At 36.2% G+C, this 15622-nt stretch overlaps 1 protein-coding gene across 3 annotated transcripts in view; it reads right to left on the reverse strand.

The window, feature by feature from the left end:
- Window positions 1-208: 208 nt before the first annotated feature.
- LOC121411624 (P protein-like) overlaps window positions 209-15622 on the reverse strand; it is a 53188-nt gene continuing 37774 nt past the window's right edge. For all 3 annotated transcript variants that reach the window (XM_041604442.1, XM_041604450.1, XM_041604437.1), the window contains 9 exons: window positions 14975-15107; window positions 14167-14311; window positions 12404-12461; window positions 9403-9511; window positions 8671-8798; window positions 7165-7224; window positions 5064-5168; window positions 2039-2226; window positions 209-806 (listed from right to left, as the gene is read on the reverse strand). In XM_041604442.1, the coding sequence (XP_041460376.1) occupies window positions 722-806; window positions 2039-2226; window positions 5064-5168; window positions 7165-7224; window positions 8671-8798; window positions 9403-9511; window positions 12404-12461; window positions 14167-14311; window positions 14975-15107 (1011 nt within the window). In that variant the 3' untranslated portion in view covers window positions 209-721. The remainder of the gene's footprint in view (window positions 807-2038; window positions 2227-5063; window positions 5169-7164; window positions 7225-8670; window positions 8799-9402; window positions 9512-12403; window positions 12462-14166; window positions 14312-14974; window positions 15108-15622) is intronic.

A 15622-nucleotide genomic window follows, 5' to 3' on the forward strand; every position in this document is an offset into this window, starting at 1 on the left:
TGAGAAATAAAAAAGTTCTGGTCATTTGAAATAAGGCTTGTATTTCCATAATTTCATGAGATAAACGTGTTTTCACCGGTTTCCCACAGAAGCTATCGCATGGTGAACAAAAGGTTTAATGCATGGCTGATCGTCAACAAAACGGAGTGTCGAGTGAGTTTGAACGCCAGCCTGGAGAACCTCTTCATTTTATGAAATTATTGAAATTCAAGCCTTATTTACCGGTTAGATGATTTGTGTTACAACATGGCTATCCATCAACATTCATTGGCTATCTGACAACTTTAGACCAGAGAACAACTTCAGAACAATGTTCAGTGTCTGAATGCTAAAACATCCAAGATACAGGAAAAAGAGTACAATATACGATCAAACACACGAGATATGAGATGCAATATATTATATTCCAGTCGAAAAAAAATGATTTGTTGGGACATTGTGGGATTGGTGTTACTATTAACAAGTCCCTCTGGAAGGATGTAAAAAGAGTTGGTTCTTATCATAGGGTATAACTAGTCTAAGCAACAAATTATCTCTTATATAAAATAAGATAAAAATGTTTTCCTCTTTCCTGTACAAGATATTGTTAAATAAAACTCTAAAAACCATCAATCATATACTAGTAAACACCATTCCTTGTCTCTCAGTTGAACTGTCGTAACACAGGTTCCACTGAACATGCTTAGTTTGAAGAACAATCCAGCTGGGTCTTGAAGGAAGACTAGTGCCACTCAAATGCCACGTGGCAAATCAACAGGTAGATCATTGCAACAAAGGTGGTGCAAAGCATCATGGGAAATCCAACCCTAGTGAAGGGAGAAATGGGGCAAAGGGTCATTTCAAATTCATCATAGGATATCTTTGTATGTCTTAATTGCATTTAAATATTAGAATAATTACAACTAACAGATGAATAAAAATATGATTACAATCAATGTATGATTCCAAAAGTATAATTAAATCTAAAATCAAACATGTAGGTGTATTTTGTATATGCACTTTTTAGCATTTCCAGAAATCATCATGGTTTTGAGACACATACTTTGGAATGGGAAAAATATAATGTGACACTGTGATTTAAGTATGTTTCTAAAAATTGTGTGGATCGACTGGCATACTCAGCATATCCTGAAAATGGCCAGACGGATAATTTTGAACTTGAGGTATTAAGTTTTTCACCTTCTTTAAATCTGCAACATTCATAGGATTTTTAGACATTAATAAATCACCAAAAATATGTTTTATGAAAACTTTTTATTACATTTTATAAAATTGCGATATTGATCCTCATAAAATGATTGGCCAAATTCATATGACCAGTCATTCACATTAGCTAACAGGTAAATGCGCTCATGACTGGTATTAATGAATAAATGTTCTGACCAGTCATGGCTTTAAGATGGTGATGGTTCATCAAATAAAAAGGTCCCACATCATTATTATATCAAACATGTAATACAAATCAATTGTTTGGGAATAAAAATATTTACCCACACCAGGTACATTCAAAACAATCCAAAATGTGTTAGAGCTGGTCCAATTAATTAATTAATTACCGGGTATTGCTAAAACCCTTGGTGATGTGTAATATTATTTTGTAGGCCTATACTATATTTCGATCTTGCTTTTCACTTCATCGTCATAAACTGCAATATCCAATAAATGAAGTTTATCTAATCAGGAACATTGACAGCAAATGGTGTAGGTTACTTCTAATGCTATATTGTCATCAAGATAATCAATTTTCTGAAATGAATGGATATGCATACCCTTTCCAATTATCGTCAATCTCGGGTACACATACTCGCACTGGTATGTACAGCTCCATTGCGGTGATCTGTGGCTATTGAAGTATGTTGTATAATTCACTATTATGTAGTTTATGTAAAGTCGAATTGATTGGAAACATCGACTTTCAGGTTATAGTTATCTTTTTCCCCTTTTTCGGCATCCATGTGACTTTCCTTATCCCGTTGCCTGAATCTATTCATGTTTGTTGATAATTTACCAAATAATAATAATAAGTGATATTACTCACTTGAAGAAGTCAAAGAAAGTAAAGCCATATCCATGTTGATCAGCTATCCCAGCACACACCACGTTGGCCGAGGCACCGATGAGTGTTCCATTGCCTCCAAGACACGCCCCAAAGGCCAACGCCCAAACCAATGGCTGCAGAGGGAGCTCTAACTCCTCACGCTCAGCAAGATCTAGTATAATAGGGATCTGATGTACATACAAAATTTGGTACATAGCATTTATTCATAACATGTGCGAAGTAAATCATACACATATTTTGTTTGAGAGTGCATGAAAAGGGATTTGTACTGATGACCCTATGTATGAAGGCTGACAATGATTTTGAGTTGACAATAATTTAGCGAGGAGAATGCATATGATTATTTGATAAAATAAACAAAATGATTTTGTTTTGATATAATAGCAAATGCCAGGTACATTCACACAGTCTAAACAACTGTTCCAAAGGGACACACAGGGGCGGATCCAGGATTTTCCAAAAGGGGGGGGGATTTTTCGGAGGAAAATTTTGACAAGCAAAATAAAACATAACAAAAACAAATTAAGAATATTTTAAAAAAAGGGTCTTTTTTACATTTTAAATTGTAATTTTGCTTCTCAAAAGGGGGGCATCTGCCCCCCCTGGATCCGTGCTTGGGGACACATGTGATCAACCTCATTGATTTAATTTCCCCTTTTAATCTCTCTCATGATCTGGTCTCCTCCTCTCTCTCTCTCTTTCCATAATTGCCTTTTTGTTGAACTATTTGATCTTTCCATTCCATCTATACACAACAAAAAAAGTAAGTCCCCCCTAAATCAAATTGCTGTAACTCTTGAACGGAATCATTTTGTGATATGATATTTCGTAGGTGATTTTCTACATTGAGCAACTCCTGGGGAAAAATGAGATTGATCGGTTGAGTCATGCATGAGTAATTAAAGATTGAATTAAAAGTGGCCATTTTTGAAAGTCACAAGAGTTGTTTTTCAGATTGTGCAAATACAAAGTTGGGCAAAAGTTGTTTTTAGGTAAATTTTATGGTGTTAATGCTGTTTTACTATCCATCATTTAGCCACTCCACACACAATTTTGATATCATATGTTCATGGTTGAGTGAGCACAATATTGCAGGGGCTGCGGAAGCGGGGGTGGGGGGCTGTGGGCCCCCATTTTTTTCCAAAAGCATGTACAAAAATGTAAAAATGACCATACGGTTGTGATGATTTTTTGGTCGGCCCCCCCACTTTTGGCTCAGCCCCTCCCCCACATTTTGTAAACCGTTCCGCGGCCCCTGTCTTGTGACGTATCATCACAGGGGTTTCTGGTAGTATCCTCTACAACTTGTTAGGTCATATTAAAATTTGAAAATGTCGGTGGCTCCCCCGATTATAGGCCCCTCCCCCATTTTTGAATTTTGGATCCACCACTCTTTTGTCTATAAATAAAACTGATCATGGGAAATTGTTAGGAAAAGAATACATTTACGTAGTATAAAGAGTATTCATTCTAAGTTTTCGAATGTGCTCGCTCAACCATGGAAATGTTAAAAGTTCGGAAAGTGTGTGGTGATAGAAATGATGGATGAAAAAAACAACAGCAATTATAGTAACATTTGAAACCGAATTTGCCCCCAATATTCACCTTATTACCCTTTAAAATGAGTCTGTGACATTGAAAATACCCATTTTCCCACTTTGATGCGTGCTCACTCATCCATAACTAGACAAATCGATTTAATTTTTGCACAGAATTCTGCCCATATGTTGATAAACATTACTTCCAAATGACATTGCTAAAGACCGCCTTGAAAAAAAGTTCCACAATATTGAATAAGGGGTTACTTATTCTTAAACATATGCACCCATAATGTACACAAGTCTATGAGAGAGGAAGTCAACATTTTAACACATATGAAATGAGGGTTTGTTTCATGGATGGTTTTTGTTACTTCTACCAATAGTTATTTCATGAAACTTCGCACATGGCTTCAGAGTAACACTATCCAAAAGGCGCGCACACCAAAATAACAATTCGAAATGGCACAGAGTGTGGCCTTGAACTTTCTTCTCATTTGCAATATTTTCAAATATTGTGTGCTCACTGATACATTAAACATCAGGATTTTCATAAAAACCAAATCAAATGAACCATGCAAGGTTTGTGACAGATATCCATAGTCACAAATTGCATTTTTTACACTAACGTAAAAAAAGAGCTAATCACATTCCACATGTTCATTCAAGCGTGAATGTTTACTTAAATGCCTTTGAATCATTGAAGCATGTTAATTGGTCATGAACATAACAAAAAAGATGTTAAAAGATCAGTTTCAATTACCCAAATGAAACAATACTTGCCTATGATAATTGAATATTGTATTTTTTGTTTTCAATAAATGTTAATTGAACCATTAAACGATGAATATTGTTGAAAATACTCTTCCCAAAAATAACTGTCACCATATTCTATCATTTTTATTGATAAAAATATGTAAAAAATCCAATTATAGCAAATTTGGACTTGTGTTTATTCAACCATGAAATTTAGCCCAAAAAGTTGTATCATCTTTTAGAAAGTACCTTTTAGAAACCTTCTATTTTTCATGATGAAATTGTGTAATCAGTTCCAATAAAATGGAATCAAAGTCATGATATTTGGCTTGTGACTTTTGAAAAGTGACATTTTTGCCTTCTGATGGTGCTCACTGAAGCATGACATAAAATACGTCCATAACATTTACTCAGAGGGTAGTTTATAAAATTACTTACACGCTCATGTAAAAATATATCAGAAACTCGCATTGGTTCGGAAATTATTGATGTTTGTTCAAGGGGGGACTTACTTTTTTTGTTGTGTATATTTATTTGCCCGTCTTTATTTTTCTAAATCTAATCTATTATTCTGACTTTCTCTCTATCATTCTCTCTTTCTTTCTTCTTCACTTCCTTTCTTACTCCAAGAATAGAGGCTTGCGTTTATGCATGCTACTGACTCATCATTCTTTTGCTGATGCTTGACTCGAGTTGACATATCTACTTACCATTGCTGTTGTAAATGGTATATTATCAATGAAAGATGACGCTAGGGCTGATACCCAGAGTATAAGAATAAGAGCAACAGCTAGTCTGGCATTAGGAGGAACATCCTAGATTTGAAAGGGGAAAAGAGAAGATATTATCACTTAACAGGTGTCAACTGCATTATATACATTCAAACGTCCCAAAATATTCATCACCTCAAGCAAACTTTAAAACTAGATAATAGGCATATCATTATCAGTATGACATAGGAATAAATGGCATGAGATCCTTCTATTGACAAACATACCAGAAATACACAGAAACAATGGAATCCCTTCTTGTCGAGTTTGCCATGTACAGTTGTCCTCAAAATTATTCATACCCCTTGTGGAAAAACATTCTTTGGTAGATTCTTTACTTGTAAAAGCTATTATGATGTAACTTTCTTTGTATCCTTTGTCTGCTTGTTGCTATGCATGATTTGACATATGAGCTGGCAAGTCTTCATTAGCATAATAATAGATAGGGTCGAATCTTATTTTTTGCACTTGTTCAGAATTATTCATACCCTTGCCAATACCTCAGCAAAAATGTCCTTTTATGACAATGCGCATTATTTTCACTGTCTGGGAATGTGTTATTCTTTGTTCTATAGTTATTTCAAGATGTTCCAATGAATTAAATACCCTCTTTGTTAAAAAAGCCATTAAACAATGATAGAAAATAGCATCTTTCTAAAAGGGTATAAATAGAGGAAAGCATTCTGTTTATTCTCAGTCTCTGATAATCATGGCCAAGAAGAAGGAGCTCAGTGAGGACCTACAGCAACGTCTTGTGAATGCCCACATTGAGGGAAAAGGTTACAAGGCCATTTCCAAGCAGTATGACGTCCCTGTGGCAACAGTCCAGAGCGTAATCAAGAAGCACAAGAGGTACAACACTGTGAAGAACCTTAGTGGGCGTGGCAGGAAGTGCAAGGTGTCCCCTAAACTTGCCAGGAAAATCTGCAGAGAGGTCAACAACAACCCCCGGACCACAACCAAGGCCCTACTTGAAACGCTTGACCGGTCAGGGACGAAGGTGTCCCGGTCCACCATCGAGCGAGTCTTGCACAAATGAGGTCTCCATGGACGCAGGCCTCGGAAGACACCGTTGCTTAGGAAGAAACACTTGAAGGATCGACTGGCCTTTGCTAGAATTCATCTGAAGCAAAATCCAAGCTTTTGGTCAACCATCCTGTGGTCTGATGAGACGAAGTTGGAGTTATTTGGCCATATGGATGTTGAATACGTCTGGAGGAAGAAAGGGCAAGCATACAATCCAAAGAACACTGTGCCAACCATCAATGGTGGTGGGCACATAATGCTATGGGGATGTTTCTCTTCCAGTGGCACAGGGAACCTCGTTAGAGTCAAAGGAATCATGAAAAAGGAGGATTACATCCAGATCCTTGATGAGAACTTGAAGGAATCTGTCAAAAAACTCCAGCTTGGCCCTAACTGGAAGTACCAACAAGACAATGACCCAAAGCATACTGCCAAGCTGGTGAAGAAATGGTTCAAGGACCATGATGTCAACGTCCTAGAATGGGCAAGTCAGAGTCCTGACCTGAATCCGATCGAGAACTTGTGGCGAGACCTGAAAGTCAGAGTGATGGCTAGGAACCCGACTAACCTGACCCAGCTTGAGGCCTACGCCAAGGAAGAATGGGCCAACATCCCGCAGGAGACGTGCAGGAAGCTTGTGGACACTTACAGGAATCGTCTAGAAGCAGTCGTAAAGAACAAAGGCTATGCTATTGACTATTAATGAAAGACATTGGACTCAGAAAACCTAGGGTATGAATAATTTTGAACATGACATTGTTTGAAAATCTATGAATAAAATACCCCTGAAAAGAGAAATTTCTTGAATTGTGCATTGTTATTCTTTCACTAGTAGGTCACACATAAATCATAGAGAAACTTGAAAAAATGCATACATTTCATCACAAACATGAAAAATCACATATCAACAAGGGTATGAATAATTTTGAGGACGACTGTATGCAGCAGATATTTTAAAAAGAAAACAAGACAAAGACATGAATGAGCTTCAATATTTGAAAAGCAGGACACCTACCTCAATAATACCAGCCACAAAGTTTCCAATATACTCAATTAGGCCAAGTTCTGTTAAACCCTGAAAATATCAAAATAAAACATAACGATGAACTCATCCCAATAATGACAAGTATCTATCTGAACTTAGAGAACTGCTAAACAAAGAGTTCCGTGCAAGCCTTGCGTGTGACTTGCGGGTGGCTATCTTTGCTACCCGCAGGCCGCACGCAGGTCACCCGAATTGAGAGTACATGTATCTCGCATGCATCTCATACGCAGTTGCCCTCAGAAACGCACACAAGTCTAATTTGCATACAGAAAAGTTTTGCACATACTCAATACTGTCTTGCGGGTGAGTTATGAGCATGTTCAAGGCTTACATGGAATGATGTGACAGGGCCTTAACCAAGCCATTAGAAATGCCGGACGTAGCCATTCCCACAAGATGCATGGCACATGTAGCATATGGTGCGTGAGCTTTCTTGCTTCAGCACCTTCTCTCTGGAATAATTTGCCGTTGAATTTAAGAAATTTACCATCACTGGAGACCTTCAAATCTAAACTGAAGTCTTATCTTTTCTGACAGTATTAATTATTGGCACTTTGACACTCATCCAAACTTTCTCATTCTTTCTTTTCTTGTGCACCTCGGAATAGAATATTTCTAGATAGATAGCGATATAAATATTCCTATTATCATTATGGTAAGCTAAAATAAGTAAATCATCTTCTTCTCTGGGCTTCATAAAACAGAGATACTTGGAATCAATCACAAAACTGCAACAATCAATATAGCATGTGCATATAGTTCAAGATATTCGCTACCAACTAATCAGAATCATGTACAATTTGCAATTAATTTCAAATATGAGAATTATGGTGCCCAGTCTCCAATATCACTGAGATTAGTAATTGATCATACAAATAGAATTAATTGCATTGACCACAATGCACGATCAATCATAACATGGTCTAACCAGTCACTAAGCTCTGTCTTACAGGACTCTAGATACCCCTTTCTGAAGTTCAATCCCCCTCGTTAAAAAAATAATTTTCGCTTCCTTTCTCTCCTCGACTATACTTTTATATCTTTCCCATCCTTAAAATTACATTGTGTGTTAGCACCAATCCGAATTTGAAAAAAAAAATGCTGCCAAAGAAGGAGTAAAAGAGTTTCATAACCCATTCCAACCAATACATTTACATGATCAAAGCATGCACATTCATCAATTGATGCAACTTCGATTCACATTTTATCATCAAGAAAAACTAAACTTGCAAATTACTTTGGGTATTAACAAATCAGTTTTTGACAGTAATACCTTGGTCACATTTGCTCTACGGCGGCCGTACGGCGCGTCGAAAATAGCCGTACTATTAATTTTAATTCAAACCACCTATATGTAGTTGGTACAAAAAATGTTAAAACAGCTGTTTTCGACTCTCCGTACGGCCGCCTTAGAGCAAATGTGACCCAAGGTATAAGTGGTATAATTGTCTTGAAAGGTTTAGTTCTAAGACCCACCTCCATGAGAACAAAGAGAGCTGCAAAAAAGAGCAATGTAGCCCATTCCACACGGTGCATTACATTCTCAATATCATGCACATCTGCTAAAACAAGGAGTGCTACAGCTCCAATGACAGCAATCCAACCTAGAATTTAAAAAAAATAGTGTTTTATTTTTATCAAATAAGAGTTGCTTCACTTTAGAATAATACATGCATTTATAGTAATGATTGTGATCACAAAGGGTATCAGTAATAACAGTATTGATATGAATTAATATAATATTCAAATTCTAATTTCAATATCTTCTCATTTCGTTACAAAAATCAAACTAAAGGAATCTCACTTATAGATGGTTCATATTGTGTGAGTGCATCGTGGTCTAGTGGTTCTGACTCTTGCCTTTCAAACAGAGGGTCGTCAGTTCAAATCCTAGCCATGGCATGTTTTCCTTCAGCAAGAAATTTATCAACACTGGGCTGCACTCGACCCAGGTGAGGGAAATGGGTACCGGCAGGAAGTAATTCCTCAAAAAGCTGTGCACACCAGAATCGGTAGACTAGCTTAGCCGGGGTAATATAGAAGCGCCTTGAGCACCTAGCAAGGTTGACGTGCGCTATACAAATCTTATATTATTATTATATTTGAGTATGGTAGAGAGATTTAAACAAGACATCGATTAAAATTTCTTTGTGAATTTTGAGACAAAATAGTTTGAACATTAACATATAATGGGGTAATCAAACTTACCTAGATCTAAGTAAATAGTATCTACTGCTGAGTGGATGAAGAATAAGAGTATTGTGACTATCAATATGAAGCTGCATTTGGCCAACAAAACACTATCTGTGATGCGATACTGCAGATACAAAAATTCAAAGAAAATATACAATAAGGTTAATTAATTGTACATATCAATGGTATTAGCACTATATGGCAGTTTGCATTCAACTGAAAAGGGAAAATATAAAGACACCATAATGCAATAAAAAGGTATGTGGATGGTAAAAACTGAAACTAAGTGTTTATTTGTCATTTTTTGAACTGTGCCCCGGTAAAAAAAAAAACCATCACAAATCACTTCATGAAATGCTACCTGAGGAAACCATCGTCAATTTGAGATATTTCATTAGCTTAAAAGCAGGGCCGTCGCCAGGGGGGGGTGCGAACGCACCCCCCTTCAGAACCAAAAAAAAATAGATAAATAAAAAAAAAAAACAACAACCGGAGGGGGGGTAGGGATACTTGAGGGCTCTTTTGAAAAAGATCTGGCCGGCGGGCTATATAACTGCATGAAATTGAGTTAATACGTTGTTTTTTTTGTTTTTGTGTTTTTTTTCATAAAAAGCACCCCCCCTAGAAAAAAGCTGGTGACGGCCCTGAAAAGAGTTGTGGGCCTTTCTGAGCACAAAGCTAAAAACTAGTCTAACGCAGAACAGAGAATGAAATGATCACTAGCAGAACAAAGGACACATATCTCCCAATCTTTACATGTCAAGTATGATAAGAATAATTTATAATGGTGTTGTTTTCTAAAGCACACACTCTACCTAGTAATAGTTCTTTTGTATAAAGGAAAGGTTAATCAAGAGGATCAAACGTATAAAGTGAAACCTGTCTATAATAACCATTAAGAGGAAACACAAAGTGTAATACCTTTCTAGGCAGGTGATTGCTATAGACAGGTTCCATACAAATAATATGCATCCGTTGAATTCAGTTTTAGCTGACACTATAAGCAGGTGATTGCTACAGGGAGGTGGTTGTTAAAACAGGTTTGACAGTATGTCTGAAGATGACTTTAGGGAATGCTCCACGTGGAGTAGAAAAAGTGCATGGTAAAGTATGAAATACTCATGACTATTAAAAATCAGGTGATTTCATTGGTAATGTGTTCTGAGCACTTAGGTAGGTTGAAACTGATGATCACTTTGAAGGGAATAATCATTATTCCATTACCATGATTGGCTTGTACTAAATTAGAGGTACATGTATGCACAAATTTGATATGATATTTACTAATCCTAAGTCATATCGATTATTTTGAAAACCGGTGTTCGACAGCTCTAATTCGATCGAACATCGAATATTGAAGGCGGGGAAAATTTAGTCTTGTTTTTGCGTCGATGCGATGCGCTTTGCATATATGCACTACGCACTGACGGTATGCGCTGGCGTTGGCCGGATGAGCGTTGCACAAGCAGATGACAGCAAAGTTCGTTTGTATTTTCCATGATCACAAAACACACAAAAAAAGCCGGGGACCAAAGCAGAATTCTTCCCAAAATATCTTCAACAATGATATTTGCAGATGACAACATATAAGTTTAAAATGAAACAATAATAAAGACATGAATCACGCAGAGTCGATCCGAATGATTTTCGGTCAACTAGCATTCGCAGTCCATTCACCAGCCCCGTCCGCAGCTCCGTACACTCACTCTGCCGAAACGACAGGCGTGCTTGACGTCAGCGCCAGCAAACAAGTGCAATCAACGGAGAGCGCTATAACTTGCCTGAGATTGTGTAGTTGGATCCAAAATTTATGGGAATAAATACGTAATTTTCTCTGGATGGTCATTTGAATTGCTATTCATTGCTGATATAACGATTGTGAGGAAAGATTGTGGAATATGAGTTATGACGATGTTCGAGAATTAATCCTGATAATGACAATCCAGTTTTTTAGACGCAATTGAGCATGCGATCAAAATAAATACGAATGTTTCGAATCGAGCCCTAAATTCATCTAAATTATTACGATTTAACAAGATTTTATGGTCATACTAAGAATATTGACGATGTCAGCAAAGTATGTTATGTTCATATGGAAGAATTAATACTGGCCGGATTATTTCTATTGTTATTCCATCTCTGGACGTCTCCTCCAAGCTCCGAGAAAATAAGCACAATGCGCATGCGTGTTCGATGACGTATGACATATTTTCCCATTCATGAAATCAGAGCCCAAAGTTGGGCACAAACTAGCTTCAAATTGATGGGGAAAAAAATCAAACGCAATTTTCTCTGTTTTGCCATGTAAAATGTTATTATATGGTGATATTACGAACTTGAACAGAGTTTTTGCATGTAGACAATGTTCGAGAATCAATCCTGATGTGATGATTATTTTTTTAGACAAGTGCACTAGCTCGAAGTCAAGTCGATCGTCATGAGATGTCCGCCATTGAAAATTGAAACGAAATACAAACGTTTCACATCAAGCTCTAAATTCATATTAATGATTATCATATGCAAATTATTGTTAAATATTACGATTAAATAATGTTCTATGGTCATGATATTAATATTGTTCATGAAAGCAAGATTTATTTTACGTTGATCGCGTCAATTTCCGGCCATTTTCTGGTTTGATTAAAGAACAGTACTGCGCATGCACGATCGATGGCCATGACTTCCATTCATGAATTCATCGTGCATAAATTATCTCGGCACGAGCAGACGAGTAAGACTCGAACTATGATCGAAATAAACTTCAAATTAATGGTGAATAGCATCATAATTACTCTATCGGTTTCATTTTGGGGGCAATAGAAATCAAGTAAGTAGTAGTAAAGTTGGACATTACTGATATTTTGATGATTGATTGTGTAAACCAAACGAATCGGCTGGCCGACGTATTTTTTATCCTTTTTTTCGATGCACCAATTTTGCAAAATCTGCACCGGTGTTCGATGACATCGATCGAACACCGATTTTAAAATCGATTCGACTCAGGCTTAATATTTACCCTTTGTTCTAATTCTATCAGCTTTTCCTTCCAGTTGAGATTTTCATTGGCTATATGTCTGTAAAGTGATATAAAAGAAGTTATTGACATGATTTCAATCATTGTTAATATATTCAATATCATGACAATAACCATCATCATCATTATAATCATCATCATAATCACCATCATCATAATCACCATCATCATCATCATCATCACCACCGTCACCATCACCATCATCATCATCATAATCACCACCAACACCACCACCCCCTCCACCATCATCATCGTAAAATGTCAAATAAATATGAAGAGCAACAATTATACAGTGCGTCCCAGAAAAAACGAAACCAAGATTTATCGATGATTTATCATAACTTAATCACATATATAACAGACAAGTGACCTACCATTTTAAAGCTTAGAATCTCCTCCTTCATGTGAAATTACTTATAACATTTCTCATTCACGCATGAATGAGCGAAAACAATTTGAAGAGGGGATACCAAAAAGTCACTTGGCGGGCTGTATCTGGGTTTCAAAAAGAAAACCACATTTTAAAAAGATTCAATATCTTCTCTTTAATTTGATACCTCAATTACAGTAAATGGTCAAGAAATAACAAAGTTCTGCTTATTTGAAATAAAGCTGGAATTTCAATAATTTCATAAAATGAAGAGGTTTTACAGGCCGCGTTGTTTATGATCAGCCATGCATTAAGCCTCTGTGGGAAACCGGTGAAAACACGTTTTTCAAATGAAATTATGGAAATACAAGCATTGTTTCGAGGGAACAGAACTTTTTTACTTCTTGACCATTTGCTGTGATTAAGGTATCAAATAAAAGAGCAGATATTGAACTTTTTAGGAATGTGATTTTCTTTTAGAAATTCAGATACCCCCCGCCAAATGAGTTTTTGGTATCCTTTATTGTTTTTGCTCAGTCATGCATGAATGAGGAATAATCTAAGTAATTTCAGATGAAAGAGGAGATTCTAAGCTTACAATAATAGGACATTTGTCTATTGTATTTGTGATTAAAGGGGAATGAAACCTTTGGAACAAATAGGCTTGTGTAGAAACAGAAATATCAAAGAATAAGAATAAAGAAAGTTTGAGAAAAATCGGACAAATAGTGAGAAAGTTATGAGCATTTGAATATTGCAATCACTAATGCTATGGAGATCCTCACATTGGCAATGCGACATGGATGTGTGATGTCACTGATGAACAACTTTCCCTTTGGTGGACTGTAAAATACCCTCAAAATGTCTCTTTTTGCTTTTTCTTATGATGAAACAAACTCTTTATCCATGATGTATTCTTAAAAACTATGTATTACATGCCCTCATGTAGACAGAACACATGATTTATGGATAGATGTGATAAAAGAGGCAATTCTAGTGAAATACATACTTAAGTAATGGGGAGAGTTGTTCACAAGTGACATCACACATCTCTGTCGCATTGCCAATTTGCTATCTCCATAGCACTAGTGATCGCAATATTCAAATGCTCATAACTTTCTCATTATTTGTCCGATTTTTCTCAAACTTTCGTTGATCTGTTTCTTCGATTTTTCTGTTTTCACAAAAGCTATCTTGTTCCAATGGTTTCATTCTCCTTTAAGTTATGATATTCATCGATAAATCTCGGTTTAGTTTTTTCTGGGACGCACTGTATTATAGTTATACATTATTATATCAAGAGTATTCTATATAATAAAATATTGAAGAAAATAATCCCAGTATAGTCCCATTAATCAATATGATCCTGTCTCACCTTTGTTCATAAATTTGGTTTCTGAGTTGTGTCTCAAGTTGAGAGACCTTCTGGAGAAGTAAAGCTTTGACAGTATTCTCCTCCTTTGAAGCTACCATGATCCGGACTGCTGCCTGGCGCCATACCTCAATCTCATGTTTTAATTCTGTGGCGGAAAGAAAGCAAATGATGACAATGACGATCGTGATTGTGACGGTGAGGATGATCATAACATTGATGATGGTGACAATAGTGATAAACATTATGATTTTGATGATGGTATTGGAAACGATGATGATAAAGATGATGATGCTGCTGATGATGATGATGAAATTGTTGACACTTGAGACAATGATGGTGATGATGGTAATGACAAAACATAATGTTATTGATGACGATGATATCGATGGCAGTCATGATGAACATTGTAATGATGATGATGATCATTATGCTATATACATGCTATTTCTTTTTTCATCATTTTAGTTTATTTACAGACTTCAACAGAATTTGACAATCAATATGCATAATATATGAAAACAATAAAACTAAAAAATAAAACTATGGTCTCATTAAATGATGAATAAGGTGATATTAGTTTCATCTCAATATATACAGAAGAAAAATAGAGGCAATAAGGCCGAATAAATAATAATAATAATAATAACAAACCTCTTAAACTGATTTGTAGAAGATTACAAAAAATAGATATGGGGGGCATTTTATGATGCAATTTGAGAGTAATTTGCTCTCGGCACACCAGGGTGCAAAAGCTTGAGTTGTCAGTGAAAGTGATTTTCATATTGCTTCATGGCATGCTCATAATTACCTCTAATAGCAGGTGGTTCCAGGGAATGCAGATTGATGCGCCTATACAGTAGTCTTAGGGCTCCGTACCCTACGATCATACAGAATACTATTCCCAAGCTAAGATGAAGTGTAAATTCTGAAAACCCTATACCCTGGAGAGGTAATGCACAGAAAAATCAATGGAATAAAAATCATCTTTCATATCCTTGCTGTATGGTTGATCAAAAACAACTCATGTAATAAAGAAATGTTTCCCTATCATTCAACCAGGAAGAAAAATGATGAAGTGGTTCCAAATCTCATCTCTTGAAAGACAGGGTTCAAGAGGCTGTTTCATAAAGCTGATTGTATAAAGAGTGACTTTAAGAATGATTGGTGATCCTTTCTTGTGGTAAATGATATTGACCATTAAATGTTCATTGATGATTATTTAGAGCTTAAGAAAGGTTCACCAGTCCTTCTTAAAGGTCAAGTCCACCTCAGAAAAATGTTGATTTGAATCAATATAGAAAAATTAGACAAGCACAGTGCTGAAGATTTCATCAAAATTGGATGTAAACTAAGAAAGTTATGACATTTCAAAGTTTCGCTTATTTTTAACAAAATAGTTATATGAACGAGCCAGTTACATCCAAATGAGACAGTCGATGATGTCACTCGCTCACAT

Source organism: Lytechinus variegatus, chromosome 1 (genome assembly GCF_018143015.1).
Source record: "Lytechinus variegatus isolate NC3 chromosome 1, Lvar_3.0, whole genome shotgun sequence".
NCBI classification, from domain to species: domain Eukaryota; kingdom Metazoa; phylum Echinodermata; class Echinoidea; order Temnopleuroida; family Toxopneustidae; genus Lytechinus; species Lytechinus variegatus.